The 24095-nt window shown below is 43.7% G+C and overlaps 1 protein-coding gene across 1 annotated transcript in view; it reads right to left on the bottom strand.

Moving 5' to 3' along the window:
* myo3a (myosin IIIA) overlaps positions 1-24095 on the bottom strand; it is a 437289-nt gene that overhangs the window by 269173 nt on the left and 144021 nt on the right. Inside the window, exon 7 of the mRNA XM_063042509.1 lies at positions 12600-12745. Coding sequence (XP_062898579.1) covers positions 12600-12745 — 146 coding nt within the window. The remainder of the gene's footprint in view (positions 1-12599; positions 12746-24095) is intronic.

Here is a 24095-nt window from a genome sequence, read left to right as displayed (position 1 = left end):
TCAATATTTTTTGAAAACCAAGCTTCCCTAAACCTGTTATCTTTACCTTTTATTCTGACAGGCACATACAAGCTCTGTTTGGCCATCGTTCAAGTGGCAATCTGCTGCAAATCAATGCCTTATGTACTCAATCGATGAATCTGAATGAGCTACGTCTTCTCACACTCCTGATCACGGATTGGCTGATGCTCCTATAATTCCCAAGCAGTCTAATCGTGTCAAGATTTCCATTGAACTGGGGTATTGAAATATTGTACTGATTATGAAATATAGAATAACAACCATTTGAAGTGGAGAGAAGTTCTGAAGATTAAGACTTTATGAACAGTAATAATTGCCTTAATGGATCAATAATTTTATAGAAGCCCTGAGCTGCATTAATGTTTTTACCTATGAGTGTTCATAGTTGGGGGGCGGGGAACGTTACTGGGGATATTCTCCCTCTATCTATTAAATGCTCCCAATTTTGTGCATCTCAAATAGCCTCTGACAGCCAAGTCCAGCTCCTTCCCTTCACGTGTGGCATAGCTACTGAGCCCGCGAGAACTGTTTCTACTGAAAAGAGACGGGGAAAAGGTGGATTACTGGTGCCTTAAACCAAGTTGATTTGGGCAGATGGGGGTCGTCAGCTGTGGCTGGCATCTCATCTAAGAAAATGAGAGTGGAGGCAAATTAGAATGAATAAATCCACAGGGCCTAACGACGTGTTCCTTGGACCCTGTGGGAGGCATGTGCAGAATTTGCAGGGCCCTAGCAGAGACATTTAATCGTCCTGAGCAACAGGTGAGGTACCAAAGGATTGGAGGATAGCTAATGTTGTTGTGCAGTTTAAGAAAACTCTAATCTCAATCCTGCACTGCTTTGCAGCTATACCCGCCCATGGGGAAGACCTCTGGAGCAAACCCCAAGGAAAAGTACAGAGCCAGAGCCCCTAAGGTTGTCCTACGTCGAGTTCAATGCTGATTGGCAACTCCTGCGACACCGCTGCTTCTAAACTATATTGGTCTTTGCCGTTTCTTTGGATTCATCAGCTGCATGGGAGGGGGAGCATGCTGCATGGACAACAGCTTGCCCTCCATATTGTACTGCCCTGGGATGTATTGACTTCCACTGCTAGTACACAACATCCATGGTCGGCCTTGACCAACGGAGGCCACAAATCACTTCTGAGAATTCTAAGTAGACGTCCTGGTACATTCTTACAGGGGTTTAAGATTAGATTAGTTTTATTAGTCATATATCCATTAAAACATAGAGTAAAATGCATTGTTTTGTGTCAAATCAAATCAGTGAGAATTATGCGGGGCAAGTGTCACTCCGGACCCCAGTTCAGTGGCGACAGTTGCGGGCTGCTAATCTTAAAATCTTACAAGGATTGGAATGAGGATGAAGTTAAGCAAGAAATTGAGGGCATTGTAGATGAAAGGAAGGCACAAAGCAGATCAGCAAGGTATTTGGCTTCAGAAGCACTGTGCTGTGAAAAGATCATGATTATGGAAGAGGCAGGCCTTCAGACTAAAGAGTAAGTCATTGATCATAAAAGGAGGACGGCTATTCAGGTGTAAAGACAGATTTCAGTCATTCAGTCGGGGGGGGGAAGGCCATTCAGATTAGAGTGGGAAGTCAATTTATCTAAAGAGGGAGACACTTCAGTTTAGCAATGGCAGTCATTTGCACTACAGTGAAAGGATAGTCAGGCAAAAAGAGCGAGACTATTCAGACTAAAAGAGAAAGCTAAGAAGAACAAAATAAAATGGAAATACAGGAGATATTCAGCAGTTCAGACAACATCAATGGAAAGAAAAGCAGAGTTATAATGTTTAATTGAATTGACTTTATTTCTTACATCCTTCACATAGATGAGGAGTAAAAATCTTTATGTTACGTCTCCATCTAAACGAATGGAGATCAAAGAGAGAAAAACAGGTCAGTTAAAGGCTGCAAGGAGGTATGTGGTGGGGGGGTCAGATGGTGGACAGGACAAAGGTTATCTTATCTGTGATAGGGAGAGGTTAGAGTTATCCAAGTGATGACACATACTTTTGGAGAGAAAACAGCTGGAGAACAGAGATAGAGGGAAAAAAAACAAAAGAAGAGACATTTTATAGCTCTGAGATAGAAGTCAGAACTGTTGCTAAAACTTAAAACAAAAAGGAGTCCGGTGGAAATGTCCAGCACAGCAAGTGGTGTCTGAAAAGAGACACAAACTGAATTAATGTTTCATGGATTATCACATGGAAGAACTGATCAGTTCTGGTACAAACACAAAAAAGTGAGATATCAATAAATTGTATGATTTGATATTCGGTCTAGATGGCAGCAAATTGCCCACATGGAAAATGAAGTCCTATTCCTCAAGTTAGCATTGAGATTATCGGAAAAATCATAGGCCAAAGGTCAGAGTGGGTGTGGGATGCAGAATTAAAATAGTGGCAAACAAGAAACTCACAGTTAGCCTTATGTACTGAAAGCAGGTGCTCTGAAAAGTGGTCTCATAGTCTGTGTGTGGTTTCTCGAGTGTAGAGGAGACTACATTGTGAACACAAGATTGGAAGAAGTGCAAGTCAATTACTGCCTCACCTGGAAGGACCCTTTGGGTCCACTGATGGTTGGAAAGGAAGAGGCAAAGGAATGGGTTTTACATTGTGTTCTTAGAATTAAGATTCTGGTATCTGCATAATGCTAATTTTTAATTCCAGCCAGGATGGTATTTTCAGACATAGGAGAAAATATCAGATTAAAATGGGAGGATGTGCTGTCTATTTTGTTTGCCAATCCAGAAGAACTTTTCAGCATTCAAATTTTTTTCTCAGTGAACCTAGACTTCTTAGAATTATCATTCTAATTAAAGTCCACCAGTCATCTTTTATCCAAAGGAAAGTTTCCTGATGTCTGCACTAACTTTGTAGTCAATTGTTTTAAACCCATAGTCTATTGTCATTAAACAACAGGAATTCTGCAGATGCTGGAAATTCAAGCAACACACATAAAAGTTGCTGGTGAACGCAGCAGGCCAGGCAACATCTCTAGGAAGAGGTGCAGTCGACGTTTCAGGCCGAGACCCTTCGTCAGGACTAACTGAAGGAAGAGGGAGTAAGGGATTTGAAAGTTGGAGGGGGAGGGGGAGATCCAAAATGATAGGAGAAGACAGGAGGGGGAGGGATGGAGCCAAGAGCTGGACAGGTGATTGGCAAAAGGGATACGAGAGGATCATGGGACAGGAGGTCCGGGAAGAAAGACAAGGAGGCGGGGGGGAGCCCAGAGGATGGGCAAGGGGTATATTCAGAGGGACAGAGGGAAAAAAAAGAGAGTGAGAGAAAGAATGTGTGTATAAAAATAAGTAACAGATGGGGTACGAGGGGGAGGTGGGGCATCAGCGGAAGTTAGAGAAGTCAATGTTCATGCCATCAGGTTAGAGGCAACCCAGACGGAATATCAGGTGTTGTTCCTCCAATCTGAGTGTGGCTTCATCTTTACAGTAGAGGAGGCCGTGGATAGACATGTCAGAATGGGAATGGGATGTGGAATTAAAATGTGTGAATTAAAATGCAGATACGACTCTCACAGCTATCTGGACTATTCCTCTTCTCACCCTGTCTCTTGCAAAAACGCCATCCCCTTCTCACAATTCCTCCGTCTCCACCGCATCTGCTCTCAGGATGAGGCTTTTCATTCTAGGACGAGGGAGATGTCTTCCTTTTTTAAAGAAAGGGGCTTCCCTTCCTCCACTATCAACTCTGCTCTTAAACGCATCTCCCCCATTTCACGTACATCTACTCTCACTCCATCCTCCCGCCACCGCACTAGGAATAGGGCTCCCCTGGTCCTCATCTACCACCCCACCAGCCTCCGGGTCCAACATATTATTCTCCGTAACTTCCGCCACCTCCAACGGGATCCCACCACTAAGCACATCTTTCCCTCCCCGCCTCTCTCTGCATTCCGCAGGGATCGCTCCCTACGCAACTCCCTTGTCCATTCGTCCCCCCCATCCCTCCCCACTGATCTCCCTCCTGGCACTTATCCGTGTAAGCAGAACAAGTGCTACACATGCCCTTACACTTCCTCCCTTACCACCATTCAGGGCCCCAAACAGTCCTTCCAGGTGAGGCAACACTTCACCTGTGAGTCGACTGGGGTGATATACTGCGTCTGGTGCTCCCGAGGTGGCCTTTTATATATTGGCGAGACCTGACGCAGACTGGGAGACCGCTTTGCTGAACATCTATGCTCTGTCCGCCAGAGAAAGCAGGATCTCCCAGTGGCCACACATTTTAATTCCACATCCCATTCCCATTCTGACATGTCTATCCATGGCCTCCTCTACTGTAAAGATGAATCCACACTCAGGTTGGAGGAACAACACCTTATATTCCGTCTGGGTAGCCTCCAACCGGATGGCATGAACATCGACTTCTCTAACTTCCGCTGATGCCCCACCTCCCCCTCCTACTCCATCTGTTACTTATTTTTATACACACATTCTTTCTCTCACTCTCCTTTTTCTCCCTCTGTACCTCTGAATATACCCCTTGCCCATCCTCTGGGTTCCCCCCCCACCTCCTTGTCTTTCTTCCTGGACCTCCTGTCCCATGATCCTCTCGTATCCCTTTTGCCAATCACCTGTCCAGCTCTTGGCTCCATCCCTCCCCCTCCTGTCTTCTCCTATCATTTTGGATCTCCCCCTCCCCCTCCAACTTTCAAATCCCTTACTAGCTCTTCCTTCAGTTAGTCCTGACGAAGGGTCTCGGCCTGAAACGTCGACTGCACCTCTTCCTAGAGATGCTGCCTGGTCTATTGTCATTATATATTTTTTCAGATTTATTTTTCAATACTTTTTATAATCCTTTATTTTGATAATCTCTTTCATATCACTTATCAATATTTTTCTATTTTTACTGGTAACTCATTCCTTTCAGCTAGAAGACCTTTACTGTCACTGTTTTTGAGCACGATGCAGTACACAAGCTGTGTTTTGACCATTGAAACAGAGGAACAGGGACACAGAATTAAGTTCTCCAGCCTTTTCTACAATTTAACTAACTCTGATCTACCAGCCTTAAGCCATAGTTCTTAAGTCTTTACCTAATGTGACAAGAATACACATAGATTAAGATGTAGCTGTCCTGTGCTGGCACCAGTGGGATCAGCAGTTGGTCTGCCACTTGTCTTCAGGAGAGAGAGAGAGATAAGGAAAACAATGGAGCAGCATTTGGAGATGTGTAATGAAGGGGAAGGAGAGCTGTCAAGATCGACTCCCTCTTTGAACCCTGAACTGTTTGAAGTGATGGACAGGCAATACCCCAGCAGGGGGATAAAAAGGGACAGGTTCGCTAAAGCAGGACACACACAGGACACCTGAGGTGACGAGACCCTGGAAGCGGTGCGTCTCTCACAAGTCGGTGGGAAGTTCTTGGACGGCTGATCGCGGGATCAAGCCATAGACGCTTAGGGTGGAAAGGCACGATCGGCGGGAACCTGGTGTGTGTCCACCCTTGCCTGGGTGTTGGGTTCACCGCAGAGAAACGATTGTATCTGGAAACGGAGGGGTCACGGTCGGTGACCTCAGGTGACATCACAAAGGATTCGCCCGAAAGCTGACTGCGAAAGTCTGTGTGGAAGCCTTGAATATTCATTCGTTTTGCTCTCTCTCTCCTTCCCCCAACTGTCCATCGCCACGGCAGCGATTACTGCGAACTGAACTGAACTTTGCGTCAGTTTGAAACTGGTCATTTACCCCTAGACAGCAATAGAGCTTGATTGATCCTGTTATCTTAATTCTGTGTACATGTATGTTTATCATTGCTGAACTGTTGCATTCATTATCCTTTTGATTAGAGTACTGTGTTGCTTGTTTCTTTAATAAAACTTTCTTAGTTCTAGTAATCCAGACTCCAACTGAGTGATCCATTTCTGCTGGTTTGGCAACCCAGTTACGGGGTACGTAACATAAGTGGGGTTCTCGTCCGCGATTTTGAACACTAAATTTGGGATGGAGTAAATTGATTGGGTCAAAATTCCCGAAAGAAAGAAAAGACAAACAGCAGAAATGGAGGCTGAGGAAATTATAAAGGCGCTGACCTGGGAGGCATTAGAGGATGCCAGGAAATCGGAATTGGTAGCTGTGGCCAAACGGTTGAATCTTGCTAAGGGGAAGTCGACAATGAGGAGAGAGGAGATACACAGAGCTATCGTGGAGCAGTATGTATCTAAAGGTGTGTTTCCCCAAGGCGAGCTGGAGGTGGTTTCTATTGAAAAACCTGCCGGAGACGCGGTACAGGTGCAGCTTGAAAAACTGAGACTCGAGCACGAGTTCCGGGTACAGCAGTTAGAACACGAAGAGAAGCAGTTAGAAAGGCAGGAGAACGAGAAAGAATTAGAAAGGCAGGAGAAAGAGAGAGAGTTAGAAAGGCGGGAGAAAGAGAGAGAGTTCGAAAGGCAGGAGAAAGAGAGAGAGTTAGAAAAGCGGGAGAAAGAGAAACAGTTAGAAAGGCAGGAGCGAGAGAGAGAGAGACAGCTGGAGCGAGAGGAGAAACAGAGGGAAAGGGAATTCGAGCTGGAGAAGTTAAAGATAAGGGCAGGAGCAGGGGCCCGTGCCGAACCAAGGTGGAGGGTTCCGGGCGACCTAGGAGGTTAGGCTGGTTCCCCCATTTGACGATACCGACGTGGATCGGTACTTTCTCCATTTCGAAAAATTTGTTACAAGTCAGGACTGGCCGAGGGATAAGTGGGCTGTTTTGCTTCAGAGTGTGCTGAAAGGGAAAGCCCAAGAAGCTTACTCAGCTTTGTCCGCGGAAGATGCCCGGAGGTATGAGGTGGTGAAAGAGGCCATCCTCAGGATTTATGAGTTGGTCCCGGAGGCATACCGGCAGAGGTTCCGGAATGCGAGGAAGCAGTGGGACCGCACGTATTTAAGAGTTTGCCCATGAGATGCAGACATATTGTGAGCGTTGGTGCGCCTCGAAGGGGGTAGAGGGGGATTATGACAGACTGCTACAGCTGATCCTGATTGAACAGTTTAAAGGTTGTGTCCCTGAGGGTATGAGACCCTACTTAGATGAGAAAAAGGCAGCCACGTTAGCCGCAACCGCTAAGTTAGCGGATGAGTATGCGTTGACGCATAAAATTAAGTTTGCCCCGAGTGAAGGCTACCAGAAGGGTAGTCAGGATGGCGCGGAGAGTCCACCAGAAAAGTCAGAAAGTAAGCCGGGGACGAGTGAAAAGGATAAGGTAGACCGGGAGCAGTCTGGTAGGAAGTCTCCTGGGATCGTCTGTTATAATTGCGGGAAAGTCGGACACTTTGCGTCCAGGTGCTTTGCCCCAAAGAAGGAGACAGGAAAAGGAAAAACGGCGATTTTGACTGGCTGTATCGAGCTGGTAATCGAACCGCTAGGACAGGACAGGTCTGCCAAAGTTCAGGAAGGGCGCGAGAGGTTTATCTCGGCCGGATTGGTATCAGTGAAGGAGGGGTTAAAACCAGTTCCAGTGCGGATCTGGAGAGACACGGGAGCGTGTCAGTCACTAATACCGAAGAGTGTATTAGAGTTTAGCTCAGAGACCCAGACTGGGGAGGTAAAGATCAAAGGTGTTGGGGAAGGGACAGAGTCAGTCCCTTTGCACCAGATACACTTACAAAGCAACCTGGTCTCTGGACTAGTCACGATCGGGGTGAGGTCCGAATTACCGATGAAAGGCGTGGAAGTCTTGCTCGGTAATGACCTCGCTGGGGGAATCATGTTCCCAGTCGTGAGATTGACAGGTCAGCCTGCCAGCATTGGGGCCCCGCCCATGGACTCACAGGTTCATCACGGGACTGCGGTAGTAAATTTAGCTGAGACGTTTCTGCCAGCCTTGTACGAGAAGGGGGTAGAAAGTGAAAAGAAGGAGTGTAGCGAAACAAGAGGTAGTGAGGGAGCTGAGACAGACTTAGCATTAGCCAGGAAAGAAGTTGTGCAGGTGCAGGAGCGAGACGAGGGGCTGATGGTTTTGGCAGAGACAGCTCTCTCTGACACAGAATTAACAAGGGAACTAGTAGGCTATTGTGTGGAGGAGGAAGTGCTAAGGAAGAGAGGGATACCAAGTACCGTATCTGCAGATGAGGAATGGGGGGTGGTGCAAAGGAGTTATGGGGATGAGATTTTTAACCTGGCCCCCAAGGTACCCCCCCGGTGGACATTTTGCGGTGCTGGAGGAAACAGTTGGTGGAATCATGAAAGAGGTTTACTGGCTGCCCAGGAGGAAGGATGTTATTGATTATGACCGACGCGAACTGAGACGGTCACAGGCTTTTGATATGCTAACAAACCTAGTCGGTGTTAGCGCGGAAATCAATGAAGCTAGGGTCCCCCGATAAGAGAAAAAAACCATTTTGAAAAGATGAGTATGGTATCGACCAGATGGGAGAAGGCTATTGTTTTGGCCAGCTCTGCTGATAAGGTCTCTCCCTTAATCCCCAAACAAAGCGACTCTTTAGGAGAAGTAATTAAACGACTCGCACACATGTGTTTGTTTGTCCCGAGGCGATGCAAAGAACTGGGACGTTGGGTGGTGCTTGTTACACTAGGTCAGCCTAGCAAGCAACAGCCTTATAGAATGAGTAATTCAGTGACTAAAGGGCTGACGAACACAGAGGTGTGTATTGGCAATGTAATACGGCTGTCTGAAGCCAGCTTGATAGTGAACCTTGGAAAAAATGAGTTCGGCCACACGAAGGTCACTTACCTGGGAATTGTGGTGACACAGGGGCAGCTGGCAGCGATGCAAGCTACAGTGCAGGCTATCGCTGACATCCCAACCCCGAGAGACAAGAGGGCCCTCAGAAGGCTCTTGGAGATGGTGGGGTACTGTAGGAAGTTTTGCAATAACTCTACGGTTACTACCCCTCCCCCTCCTACTAAGCCCTTGCGAGAGAAAACTAAGTCGGAATGGGACGACCCTTGTTATTGTGGTCCGGGACGAAACCCAATGAGAGTTTACATTGATCGCAATTCATCAGTGTTTTTGGCCATTATGAAGTTTGCTAAGTTGGAGCCTGGTCTAAGGGATTATTAATAACACATATAAAAGGAACAGAAAATGTGATGGCTGACTGTCTGTCAGGTGTTAACAACTTCAAACTCGCTGTATTAGCCAAATAGCTGATAAAGATGTGTATTTATGTGTATCAAATAATGTATTCATGTTTGTAATTTTTACCCCCGGTAAAAATCCTTAAAGGGGGGAAGTGTGACAAGAATACACATAGATTAAGATGTAGCTGTCCTGTGCTGGCACCAGTGGGATCAGCAGTTGGTCTGCCACTTGTCTTCAGGAGAGAGAGAGAGATAAGGAAAACAATGGAGCAGCATTTGGAGATGTGTAATGAAGGGGAAGGAGAGCTGTCAAGATCTGCTCCCCCTTTGAACCCTGAACTGTTTGAAGTGATGGACAGGCGATACCCCAGCAGGGGGATAAAAAGGGACAGGTTCGCTAAGGCAGGACACACACACAACACCCGAGGTAACGAGACCCTGGAAGCGGTGCGTCTCTCACAAGTCGGTGGGAAGTTCTTGGACGGCTGATCACGGGATCAAGCCATAGACGCTTAGGGTGGAAAGGCACGATCGGCGGGAACCTGGTGTGTGTCCACCCTTGCCTGGGTGCTGGGTTCACCACAGAGAAACGATTGTATATGGAAATGGTGGGGTCACGGTCGGTGACCTCAGATGACATCACAAAGGACTCGCCCGAAAGCTGACTACGAAGGTCTGTGTGGAAGCCTTGAATATTCATTCGTTTTGCTCTCTCTCTCCTTCCCCCCACTGTCCATCGCCACGGCAGCGATAACTGCGAACTGAACTGAACTAAATTGAACTGAACTTTGCGTCACTTTGAAACTGGTCATTTATCCCTAGACAACGATAAAGCTTGATTGATCCTGTTATCTTAATTCTGTGTACATATATGTTTATCATTGCTGAACTGTTGCATTCATTATCCTTTTGATTAGAGTACTGTGTTGTTTGTTTCTTTAATAAAACTTCCTTAGTTCTAGTAATCTAGACTCCAACTGAGTGATCCATTTCTGCTGGTTTGGCAACCCAGTTACGGGGTACGTAACACTAAACAAAAATCTATCTCAGTTTTGGAATCTTCAATGGTGCTAGCAATTCAGACTTGCAGCATCCTTTCTGACATTGCCCTTGAATGAATTAATACTGAACTCTCGTGAGCTGTCCCAATTGTGATTTTTGTTCAAAGTTCAAAGTAAAATATATTACCAGAGAGTAAACATGTCACCACATACAACCCTAAGATTCTTTTCCTGCTGCCATGCTTAGCAAAACTATAGAACAGTAGATTTGTTCCGTTACTTTGTCTATGCAGGGCAACATCCATTTAGCTTAGCTGATTATTGTTTTATTGAGTCTGTTCAGTACAGTGGTTACTAAAGACTTCTCTGTCTTGATTACATAACTGAGGGCCACATGACTCATGCTCTGTTACTCGGGATCAGAACCAGGTTTAATATCACCGGCAGAGTATGTCATGAACTTTGTTGTTTTGCAGCAGCGACACATTGTAATACATAATAATGAAAAACTATAAGTTACAATAAGTAAATATAAAAAAGAAAATTGAATAAATAGTGCAAAAAGAGTGGACAAAGTACTGAGATAGTGTTCATTGATTCATTGGCCATTCCGAAATCTGATGGCAGAGACGAAGTAGCTTTTCCTGACACATTGAGTGTGTGTCTTCAGGCTCCTGTATTTCCTCCCCGGTGGTAGTAATGAGAAGAGGGCATGTCCTGGACGATGGGGGTCCTGAGTGAATGATGCAGCATTTCTGAGGCATTGCCTGTTGAAGATGTCCTGGATGCTAGAGCTCATGATGGAGCTGTCAGAGTTTACAACTTTCTGCTGCTTTCTCTGATTCATTCCATACCAGATGGTGACGCAACCAGTCAGAATGCTCTCCACAGTACATCAATAGAAATTTTCAAGAGTCTTTGGTGACATACCAATTCTCCTCAAATTCCGAATGAAATACAGCCACTGTCTTGCCTTCATTGTAATTGCATCAATATGATAGGCCCAGGATAGATCCACATCTGGGAACTTGAAACTGCCCACCCTTTCATCTTCTGATCCCTTGATGAGGACTGGTGTGTGGTTACCTTGATTTCCCCTTCCTGAAGTCCATAATCAATTCCTTGGTCTTTCTGACTTTGAAAGCAAGATTATCGTTGCAAAACCACTTAACCAGCTGATCTATTTTGCTCCTGTGTGCCGCCTCATCACCAAATTCTGTTAACAATAATTGTGTCATCAGTAAGCCTATAAATGGCATTTCAGCTGCACCTAACTGCACAATCATGGGTGTAGAGAGAGTAGAGCAGTGGGCTAAGCACACATCCGTGAGCTGCACCAGTTTTGTTTATCAGTGAAGGTGAGATGTTACTTCCAACCCGCACAGATTGTAGTCACCCGGTGAGGAAGTCAAGAATCCAGTTGCGCAGGAAAGTATAGTGGCCCAGGTTTTGGAGATTCTTGATTAGAACTGCTATAATTGTGTTGAACGCTGAGCTTGGTTAAAGTGTATTAATTCATAATTCCACTGCAGAGTTTCTTCATAACCATCAGTTTAACAAATTATTCCCCCATCCTTGAGTTTGAAGTAGAAACTAAATTATATATGTGGATGCAACATTATAAGAAAAATAAGATCTGCTTTGTTTCAGTAAAGCAGTTCTCCTTGTACTTGTAGAATCATATGGTGATAATGTTAAAATTTAATATTTAGTCATCTGGAAAATTACAAATATTGTCAGCAGCAGTAGTAAAGATGTTAAAGTCCATCATTTATAACAATTTTATTGTAAAATTATTCGGATTGTGCTATCATGAAGGCAAAATCTGAAGAGAAGTTTGCCAATGTAATTAGTAGCACTTTTAATTTATTTTATTTGAAACTAGTTTATTCAATGCATTTTATGTATTTTAATAAAAATATCCTTTCCAAAGCTTTCTTCCACTTCTATGTCATGGAAAGTATATGTTGTGTCATATCGTCATGTCAAGTACGTTCAGCTGCACAAGTGACATTTCTGAATTTGTCACGGTGCTGGAGATACCCTAGGAAGCTGAACATAGTGGAAGATTAATGAATTTCGGCAGGAATAGCAGAAGTCATTACATACAGTTACATTAAAATGAACAAGACTGCTACAGCCTCACTGAAAAGAAAAAAAATCAAATCTTGACTACAGTTTAGGATACTAGTAGGAATTTTGTTCTGTTACAGTTTCAAATCTCCCAGATACTTTATTATGTGTTAGGCTGCAGAATAGAATTTAAACAAAGCAACAAGAGACAGACCGTATTCTGTTTCTGCAGAACTCCGCACCACAGTATATCTCAAGAAAAGCTACATGTAATGTTAAACACTACTGATTTTAAGGTTGGCACTTAAGAAAAGGGAAGAAACTTTCAATAAAAGTGAAGGGAAATCAGAGAGAAAAACAATCCTTCTGTACTGTTGTCAGGATTTTCGGGCTACTGCAATGTTAGGAAATGAAACAGCAATTTTTCTCAGGTTTGGCAAACACCATTACATACCTTGGAATTTTGAACAAAGCCCTCATTGGATGTAGATCTGTCAGTGGTGGATTACCATCACCCAGCTCAATGGCCGTGATACCCAAGGACCAGACATCACATCGTACGTCATAACTGGAATCCAGCTGCTGTTCACAAGCTATGACCTGATCATTAGGAAATCAAACATGTATTCTGTGTTACTAGTAAATACTGACAGTACTGGTCAAGTGTTACCATGAAGTAAGAAAGAGTTATTTATAAAATCACAATTCACGTTCTGAAAATCTTAGCTTTACAACACATACAATAGGCATTAACAGGTTAGCTGTTGATTAGTCAATGGCTTAGAAATTCTTCTATAGCAACACACGCAAAATGCTGCAGGAACTCAGCAGGTCAGACAGCATCTATGTAGAGGAATAAACAGTTAAACTTTCAGCCAAGACCCTTCATCAGTACTCTATATAGGATTCTTCTATACTTCTGTAAACATTAAAACATTATTATAACTAATCTTGGTGCTGTTTGTGACAGCTGTATTGTAAGAATGTTAAGTTTGAGCTACATTAAAGAGGTTTGTCAGATTTCCTAGTGTAAGCTGCTATGAAACTGACATTGTCAATTTCTGTCCAGTGTTCTCCTGTGATGTGTTGTGAGGCTTCGCTATTGTTCAATGTTGTGCAGCCTCTGCAGAGAGCTCTTAAACACCATACCAGCAACACTATTCTAGCTGCAGGGTAGAGTTGCCAAAGAATAAATAGGAAAAGAATATATTGTAATTCTTGGGGATAAAAGGAACCAGGTCAGACTAAAAACAGTGGCTTTAGGAAGCATGTGCAGAGGGGCCACCTATCCTCTCTGGACGGCACATCCAGAGGTTCTTTAAAAGAGTTTGCCAAGGATATCTCTGTAAGGAAATAAGTGCAGCCTCTGAATGCCAAAACTTTGACAGAACCTGACATATTAGCAAGTATCAATGCAAGCATTGGCTGTTCCTGTGGACTGAGGGTAAAGTACCTGCGGCGGTGGTGAGAACTCAGAGTGGGCATAATAGAGAGCTTGTCCATTGAGTCAATACGGGTAGAACTTAATAATAGGAAGGGTGCACTCACTCTGATGGGATTGTACTATGGGCTACACCCCTCCCCCCAAATAGCCACCAGGACACTGAGGAACAGATATGCTGACAGAGTAAGGGTAAGTATAAAAACAATAGGGTTGTTGTCAGAGGACTTCAAATTCCCTAATATAAACTGGGAGCTTCTCAGTGCAAGAGGCTTAGATGGGGCAGAATTTGTTAGATGCATCTGGGAGGGTTTCTTAAATCAATAGTCCAACAGGAGGAGGGATTCTACTGGACATGATATTGGATAATGAGTCTGGCCAGGTGACTGACCATTCAGTGGATGAGCAGTTAGGGAACAGTGGCCACAACTCTCTCAGTTTTAAGATAGCTAGAGATAAGTATGGACATTGCAGGAGAGTATTAAGTTGGAGTAGAGCAAATTACAAGAGCATTAGATAGGAACTAGGGAGAGTTAACTGGGAACAGCTTTTTTTGGGCAATTCTACATCTGACATATGAAGAGCATTTTAAGGCCAACTGGAATGCGTACAGAACAGGTATGTTCTAGTAAGAAGGAAGTACAAGGACGGCAAGGTAAGAGAACCTTGGATGCCCAGAGAGGTGATGATCTTAGTCAAGAAGAAAAAGGAAAAGCTATGTCTCCTATGTAAACCTTGAGAAGCTAGAATCAAATAGAGGCCCTTGAGGATTATAAAGAAGCCAGAAAATAACTCAAAAAAGGGAATTAGGAAAGTCAGGAGGGTGATGAAAAGTGCTTGGCCAGTAAGATTAAAGGGAATCCCAGGGAATTCTATACATAATCCAGCAACAGGATAACAAGGGAGAGGGAAGGAACATTCAAGGATAAAGGGGGGAATATTTGCTTGGATGTGGAGGATGCGGGTGATGTCCTTAATGAGTACTTTACATGTGTATTTACCAAGGAGTAGGACGTGGACTATAGGGAGATCAGTACCAAGCATGTTAATATGCTAGAGCAGTTTGAGTAAAAGAGGAGGTAGTTTTGGATTTCTTAAAGAGCATTAAGGTGGTTAAATCCCCAAAGCCTAATGTGATATAAAGAGAGTCAGAAGATGAATTTTCTAGGCTTTGACCGATATTTTGGTGTTCTCTCCAGCCACAAGCAAGATCCTGGAGGACAGGCAAGTAGCTAGAGTTGTTCCATTATTCAAGGAGAAAACCAGGAGTAACCCTGGAAACTATAGCCTGGTGAGTTTCACGTAAGTAGTAGGGAAGTTTACGGAAGATAATTCTTAGTGATAGGATTTATGAGCATTTGGAAAACCATGGCCTAATTAGGGAGAGCCACCATGGCTTTGTATGGGGCAAATTGTGACTCACTAATTTGATTGAGTTTTTTGATGATGTGATGAGAGTGGTTGATGAAGGTAGAGCAGTGGATGCTGTCTACATGGGTTATTGTAAGGTGAGTAACAAGGCCCCTCAGGGGAGGATGATACAGAAGATTAAGGTGCATGGGATCAATGGTGAATTGGCCATTTGGATTCATAAGTGTCTTGCCCATTGAAGACACAGGGTTGTGGTCGAAGGGTCTTATTCTAGCTGGAGTCTGTGATTAGTGGTGTTCCACAGGGATCTGTACTGGGAACTCTGCTCTTAGTGACATATATAAGTGACCTGGATAAAACTGTAGAGGTGTGGGTTAGTAAGTGTGCAGATGATACAAAGATTGGTAGTGAGGTAGACAGCATAGAAGACTGGCAAAGAATACATTAGGATATAGATCAGTTCCAGATATGGGTGGAGAAATGGCAAATGGAGTTTAACCTGGACAAATGTGAAGTGTTGTACCTTGGAAAGTCAAATGTAAAGAGAAAGTGTTGGGCAAGATCCTTCATAGTGTTGATGAGCAGAGGGATCCTGAGGACTAAGCCCATAGCTCCCAGAAAGTGGTTACACAGGTTGAGAAGGCATATGGCATTGTTGCCTTTACTGGTCAAAGCATTGAATTCAAAAGTGAAGAAATTATGTTGCAGTTTTATAAAACTATACTTCGGCTGCATCTGGAGTACTGCATAAAGTTCTGGTCACCCCATTATAGGAAGGATATCCATAAGACCATAAGACTGGGGAACTGAAGTAGGCCATTTTGCCCATTAAGTCTGCTCCGCAATTTCATCATGGTTGATCCATTTCCCTCTCAGACCCAACCTCCCACCTTCTGCCCATATCCTTCCATGCCCTAAATAATCAAGGATCTATCAACCTCTGCCATCATCACAGTGGCTGTCATCAGAGTGGACAGAATCAGTGTGGTGATCATGAGGCTTCAGCGAAGTGAGTCTTCATTCAGAGAAAGCAAAGAAAAGAAAAACTCAGGGTTATTTTTTTTTCTCCTTCCCTTCTTCATGTTTGCTCAGCTGGGACAACAGAGATGAGAAGCGGCTGAGTGGAATGCTCTCTTGTGGGATGTGGGAAGGCAGGGAGACCTCCAGTGTCCCTGACCACTACATCTGTGAGAAGTGCATCCAGCTGCAGGTTCCAACAATTAGTGTTAAGGTGTTGGAGCAGGAAATGGATGAACCCCAGATCATTCTGGATTACGAAGGGGTGATAGAGAGGACATATAGAGAGGTAGTTACACCCAAGGTGCAGGACACAGGAAACTGGCTGAGAGATAGGAAGGGGAATGGGGTTAAGGAGCTAGTGCAGCGTACCTCTGTGGCCAACCCCCTCAACAAGAGGTATATCACTTTGGATACTGCTGGGGCAGGTGGGTGGTGATTTATCTAAAAGAGGAAAGTCACAGTGGTCAGGTCTCTGGCCCAGAGTCTGCCACTGTGACTCAGAAGGGAAGGGGGAAGAGGCATGCTGTGATAATAGGGGATTAGTTAGTTAGTTAGAGGAATGGTCAGGAGGTTCTGTGGGCAAGAACTAGATTCTGGGCTAGTTTGTTGCCTTCTGGGTGCCAGGGTCCAATACATCACAGATCGAGTTCTCAGCATTCTTAAATGGGAGGTGAACAGCCAGAAGTCGCGGTCCTTGTAGCTAGCAATGACATGAATAGGATGAGTGACAAGGTTCTACCTAGCTAGTTCATGGAGTTAGGTGCTAAGTTAAAGGGCAGGAACTCCAGTGTTATGATCTCAGGATTGCTACCTGTGCCACATGCTAGTGAGGCCAAAACTAGGAAGATTATAGAGTTTATACATGGCTAAGAAGTTGGTGTAGGAGAGAGGACATAAGATTTTTGGATCACAGACAAGTTAGTACCTGTACAGAAGAAATGGTTTGCACCTGAACTGGAAGGCAACCAATATCCGAGCGGGAAGGTTTGTTGATGCTCCACAGTGAGATTTAAACTAGAGCTGCAGAGGGATGGGAACCAGAATGCCAGAACAGTTAGTGAAGAAACTGTGGAGGCAAATGTTGGTAAGACCTCAGACAAAGTTAGGAATCGAAAGGTTGAGCATGGCGTGACTAATGTCCCAAGCTGTGTATATTTCAATGCAAGGAGTATCATAGGAAAGGCGATAATAGTGCTGAAGATGAGGTAGCTGGTGTACAACAGAGAAAATGTGTAGTGAGGAGAGGCTGTTGATAAAGCAAAATTACACTGAACAGGATGAGTTGCAACATAAAAAGTGGGCAAAATCAAAAAGTTAAATACAGGACTGAAGGTGTATCCAAGGATCCACATTATATCAAAAGGACAGGAAGGAAGGCAAAGGGGGCGGCATTGCTCTGTTGGTATAAGTGAAATCAAATTAGAAAGAGGTGACATAGGGTTGGAAGGTGTTGAATCATTGCAGATAGAGGTAAGGAACTGCAAGGGTAAAAAGACCCTGATGGGAGATGTGTGCAGACTCCCAAACAGTAACAAGGTTGTGACACACACAAACTGTTGGAGGAACTCGGCAGGCCAGGCACAATCTAGAAAAGAGTACAGTCATCGGCCATAACCCTTCGGCAGGACATCCTAGATGCTGTCTAGATACTGCCTGGCCTGCTGAGTTCCTCCAGAATTTTGTATGTGTTGCTTGGATTTCCAGCATCTGCAGATTTTCTCTTGTTAGTAATAAGGATGTGGTCTACAAATTACAACCGGAGATAGAAAATGCATGCCAAAAGGGTGATGTTACACTAATCATGGGGGATTTCAATATGCAGGTAAATTGGGAAAATCAGATTGATGCTTATTCCAGGAGGGGGTATTTTCTAGAGTGCCTATGAGATGGCTTTTTTGAGCAGCTCGTGGCTGAGCCCACTAGGGGATCAGCTGTTCTGGACTGGGTGTTATGCAATGAACCAGAATTGATTGGAGAGTTTAAGATGAAAGAATCCTTAGGTGCAAGCGATCATACTAATTCACCGAAATTTGAGAAGGGGTAGCTAAAGTCAGGTGTATCAACATTACAGTAGAGTAAAGGGAATTACAGAGGCATGAGAGAGGAGATCACCAGAATTGATTGGAAAAGAACGTTGGCAGGATGACATTATGCGCGTTTGAATATAATACCTCCAGCCCTGTATTCACCTTTTTCAATTTTGTCAACCTTTTGCGTTGAAACTCATCTTGTTGACTGCAGTTTTACCCTATCATCAGCCTTTCCATGCTAGGTGTCTCACAACACATTTTCTTTGTTTGTAAACCAACTACCTCATCTTCAGCACTATCACTCCAGTTCCCATCCGCTGCTGAATTAGTTTAAACACATCCGAACACCTCTAGCCAAACTACCCACACGAATATTGGACCCCTTGGGTTCAGGTGTAATCCGTCGCTTTTGCACAGATCATACCTTCCCCAGAAGAAATTCCAATGATCCATAAATCTGATACCCCACCCCTCCACCAGTTCCTCAGCCACGCATCCTGCTATCAAATTATTCTATTCTTACCTTCACTGGCACGTGGCACATGCAGCAATCCAGAGACTACTATTCTGGAGGTCTTGTCACAAGACAAGACAAAGGAGCAGAAGTAGGCCATTCGGCCCATCGAGTCTGCTCTGCAGCTCCCCCATGAGCTAAACTATTCACCCATCTAGTTCCAATTTCCGGCTTTTTCCCCATATCCCTTGATACCCTGACTAGTTAGATACCTGTCAATCTCGTCCTTAAACACCCTCAATGATCGGGCCTCCTCAGCTGTATGTGGCAACGAATTCCACAAGTCCACGACCCTCTGGCTAAAAAAAATTGTCCTCATCTCCATTTTAACTGGGTACCCTCTAATTCCAAGACTATGGCCTCTTGTCCTGGACTCATCCACCAAGGGAAACAACCTTTCCACATCTACTCTGTCCAACCCTTTCAACATTCGAAATGTTTCTATGAGATCCCCTCTCATTCTTCTCTACTCCAATGAATATAGTCCAAGAGCTGACAAACGCTCCTCATATGTTAGCCCCTGCATTCCAGGAATCATCCTCATAAATCTTCTCTGAACTCTCTCCAACATCAGTACATCCTTTCTAAGATAGGGGGGCCAAAACTGCACACAGTATTCCAAATGAGGTCTCACTAATGCCGCATAGGGCCTCATTAACACCTCCTTACTCTTATACACTATTCCTCTTGAAATGAATGCCAACATAGCATTCACTTTAGTCCCTTTGTACTTCTGATTTTTGAATTTTCTCCCCATCTAAATAATAATCTGCCTGATTATTTCTTCTTCCAAAATGTACAACCGTACATTTGTCAACGTTGTATCTCATCTGCCATTTCTTTGCCCACTCTCCTAAACTGACTAAGTCTCTCTGCAACCTTTCCGTTTCTTCAACATTTCCTGCTCCTCCACCTATCTTGGTGTCATCCGCAAACTTAGCCACAAAACCATTTAATCCATAATCCAAATCATCGATATACATCGTTAAAAGAAGCGGCCCCAACACCAACCCCTGTGGAACACCACTAGTAACCAGCAACCAATCAGAATAGGATCCCTTTATTCCCACCCTTTGCTTTCTGCCTATCAGCCAATGCTCCACCCATTTCAATATCTTTCCTATAATTCCATGGGCTTTCATCTTATTAAGCAGCCTCATATGCGGCACCTTCTCAAAGGCCTTTTGAAAATCCAAATATACAACTTCCACAGCCTCTCCCTTGTCAATCTTATTTGAGATTACCTCAAAAAATTCCAATAGGTTGGTGAGGCAGGATCTTCCCTTCATGAAACCATGCTGGCTTCGGCTTATCTTGTCATGCACTTCGAGGTATTTCATAGCCTCGTACTTGAGGATTGACTCCAATATCTTTCCAACTACTGATGTCAGACTAGTAGGTCTGTAATTTTCTTTTTGCTGCCTCCTTCCTTTCTTAAATAGTGGAACTACATTTGCGACCTTCCAGTCCTCCGGAACCATGCCAAGGTCTATTGATTCCTGGAAGATCATTTCCAATGCTTCCACAATCTCCAAAGCCACCTCCTTCAGAACCCTTGGGTGCACCTCATCCGGACCAGGCGACTTATCTATTCTTAGTCCATTTAGCTTCCCAAGCACTTTCTCTCTAGTAATCTTCACTGTACCTAATTCTATTCCCTGATACCTCTGGCTATCAGGTATATTGCTCATGTCTTCCACTGTGAAGACTGATGCAAAATACTCATTCAGTTCCTCCGCCATCTCTTTGTTATCCATTATAATTTTTCCAGCATCATCTTCAATCGGTCCCGTATCTACCCTTGTCACTCTTTTACTCTTCATATATTTAAAAAAACTTTTAGTATCCTTTTTTATGTTAATCGCCAACTTCCTTTCATAATCCATCTTTTCTTTCCTAATGACTTTCTTAGTTTCCTTCAGTAAGTTTTTAAAAGTCTTCCAGTCCTAATTTTTCCCACTAATTTTTGCTTCCTTGTACGCCATTTCTTTTGCTTTTATTTTTGCCTTAACCCCTCTTGTTAGCCACATTTGTGCCATTTTTCCATTCATGATTTTATTTTTTCTTGGAATATATTTTTCCTGCATTTTCCTTATTTCTTGTAGGAATTTCATCCAATTCTGCTCTGCCGTCCCTCCATTTAGCTTACTTTTCCAATCGACTTGGGCCAGTGCCTCTCTCATACCACTGTAATTTCCCCTGTTCCTCTGAAATATCAATACACCTGATACCAGCTTCTCCTTTTCAGATTTGAAACTGAATTCAATCATATTATGATCACTACTTCCAAGGGGTTCCTTTACCTCCAGCTCCCTAATTGCCTCAGGTTCGTTACACAGCACCCAATCGAAAACAGCCGGTCCCCTGGTGGGCTTCTGGACAAGCTGCTCCAAAAAGCCATCCTGTAGGCATTCTACAAACTCCCTCTCCTGAGATCCATTACCTTCCTGACTTTCCCAATCCACTTTCTTATTAAAATCCCCCATAATTATCTTGACATTTTCCTTCTCACACGCTTTTTCTATTTCCAGCTGCAACTTGTAGTCCACATCCCGGCTGCTGTTTGAAGGCCTGTATATAACTGCTATTAGTGTCTTTTTACCTTTGCCATTTCTTAATTCTCAGCTTTCTATCTAGCTCCCTCAAAACTCTCTCAGGATCTCCTCACCTTGTCTACCTATGTCATTGGTGCCAATCTGACCAAGACTACTAGCTGTGCATCCTTACCCGTGAGAATGCCATGGACACAATCCGAGACATCCCTGATCCTGGCACCGGGGAGACAACATATCATCTGGATGTTTCTGTTGTACCCACAGAACCTTGTCTCTGTTCTTCTGACTATGGAATCTACCATCACCACTGCAGTCCTCTTCACCTCTCTGCTCTTCTGAGCCACAGCACTAGACTCAGTGCCAGAGACCCAGTCACTATGATTCCCCCAACAGGGCTCCCCCTTCAACAGTATCTAAAGTAGTGTACTTATTATTGAGGGGAATGGCCACAGATGTACTCTGTACTGGCTGTGCATCTCCCCTCCTTCTCCTGACAGTCACCCAGTTACTTCCCTCCTGCAACTTTGGGATGTCTACATCCCTGTAGCTCCTGTCTATCACCAAATAGAGGGGTGTCCTATTAGAATGGAGATGAGGACAAATTTCTTTAGGCAAACAGTGGCGAATCTGTGAAATTCTTTGCCACAGGCACCTGTGGAGGCAAAGTCTGCTTGGCACATTGGCCTTCATAAATCAATGTATTGGGTACAGGAGTCAGAATGTTATGTTGAAGTTGTATAAGACATTGTTGAGGTGTAATTTGGAGTATTGTGTGCAGTTTTGGCCACCTATCTACAGCAAAGATGTAAAGAAGATTGAAAGAGTACAAAGTAAATTTACAGGCATGTCTGGAGTAATAGAGTTATACGGAAAGATTGAATAAGTTAGGACTTTATTCCTTTGAACATAGAAGATTGAGAGGAGAGTTGATAGAGGCATACAAAATTGTGAGGGGTATTGATAAGGTAAATGCAAGGAGGCCTTTTCCACTGAGTTTCAGTGGGACTACAAACAGAGATCATAGCTTAAGGTAAAAGAGTGGTAGTAGATGGTTGCCTGTCTGACTGGAGGCTTGTGACTAGTGGAGTGCTGCAGGGATCAGAGCTGGATCTTTTGTTGTTTGTCATCTACATCAATGATTTGGATGATACTGTAGTTAACCGAATCAGCAAATTTGCGGATGACACCAAGATTGGGAGTGTAGCGGACAGTGAGGAAGACTATCATGGCTTGCTGAGGGATCTGCATCAGCTGGAAAAATGGGCTGAAAAAATGGCAGATGGAATTTAATGCAGACAAGTGCAAGGTTTGGCACTTTGGTAGGACCAACCACGGTAGATCTTACACAGTGAATATTGGGGCACTGAGGAATGTGGTGGAACAAAGGGAATTGGGAATACAAATTCACAATTCATTGAAAGTGGTGTCACAGGTAAACAGGGTCATAAAGAAAGCTCTTGACCCATTGGCTTTAATAAATCAATACACTGAGTACAGAAGATGGGATGTTATATTGAAGTTGTACAAGAAATTGGTGAGGCCTAATTTGGAGTATTGTGTGCAGTTATAGTCACCTACCTACAGGAAAGATGTAAACAAGAAGAATGCAGAGAAAATTTATAAGGATGTTGCCAGGTCTGGAAGACCTGAGTTATCAGGAAAGATTGAATAGGTTAGGACTGTACTCTTTAGAGGGTTGAGAGTAGATTTAATAGATGTATACAAAATTTAACAGGGTATAGACAGAATAAATGCAAGCAGGCCTTTTCCTCTGAGGTTGGGTGGGACTACAATCAGAGGTCATGGGTGAAGGATAAAAAGTGAGAAGTTTAAGGGGAACATGAGGGAAAACTTCTTCACTCAGAGGGTTATGAGAGTGTGGATTGAGCTGCCAGAACAAGTGGTGCATGCAAGCTCGATTTCAATATTTAAGAGAAGTTTGGATAAGTACATGGGTAGTAGGGATATGGAGGGCTATGGTCCCAGTGCAAGTCAATGAGAGTAGGCAGTCTAAATGGTTTTGGTATGGCACAGACTAGATGGACCAAAGAGCCTATTCATCATTGTACTTCTCTCTGACTCTATGACTCTAAGATTGTTAGGAACATGATTTACTCACTTTGGAATAAAAACATGGTTTCATACGATGGTGGCAGTGTCTCACATCTTTGAGTTATTTGGAGAAGTGATGGTGATGATTGATGAGGGTAGTGGATGTTGTCTACATGGACTTCAGTAAAGCATTTGACATATTTTCTTTATGGTAAACTAGTGCATAAGATTAAGCTACATTAGATCCATGGTAAGTTGGTTATAGAAGATAGAGGGTAGTGGTGGAGGAGTGCTTTTCCAGCTGGAGGTCTGTGTCCAATGGTATTCAATAAAGATCAGAGCTGGAACCTTTATTGTATTCAGTAAATAGAAGTGCTTGTTGGAAGCTTGATATATAGAAGGACCCTGGGTGCTTCATAGATCCCTGAAGTGACAACACAAATGGATAGGATAATATGGCATAGGCTTACAGTAATCAGTGGGCCATTAAAAATAAAAATTGGGATGTTGTATCGCAGCTGAATAAAACCTTGGCTTCGCCACATTTGGAGGACGTTCTGATTGCCACTGTTTGTGAAGGATTTAGAAAGCTTTGAAAAGAGTGCAGAAACAGTTCAGCACAGCGATGTCCCTGGATTGGAGAGAATTACTTATAAGGAGAGTCTGGGCAAAGATAGACTGTTTTCTGAGGGGTGACCTGACAAAAGTTTATAAAATTATGAGAGTCATAGACAGGAAATAGTCAGAAATGCCGGAATACTAAAGGGCATGCCGTTAACATGAGAGGCGTGTAAGATTTTTACACAAAGAGTAGTGGATGCCTGGAACTCACTACTGAGAAAGGTGGTAGAAAAAGATACAAAGGCAACATTTAGGAGGCATTTAGAATGACACATGAACAGGCAGGGAAGAGTGAGATACAGACTTTGTACAAGCAGGTGGAAGTAATTTAAATTAACATCATGCT

The sequence above is a fragment of the Mobula hypostoma genome, chromosome 3 (genome assembly GCF_963921235.1).
Source record: "Mobula hypostoma chromosome 3, sMobHyp1.1, whole genome shotgun sequence".
Lineage (NCBI taxonomy): Eukaryota > Metazoa > Chordata > Chondrichthyes > Myliobatiformes > Myliobatidae > Mobula > Mobula hypostoma.
The sequence above is the reverse complement of the archived record's forward strand: the minus strand, read 5'-3'. Positions and strand labels throughout refer to the sequence as shown.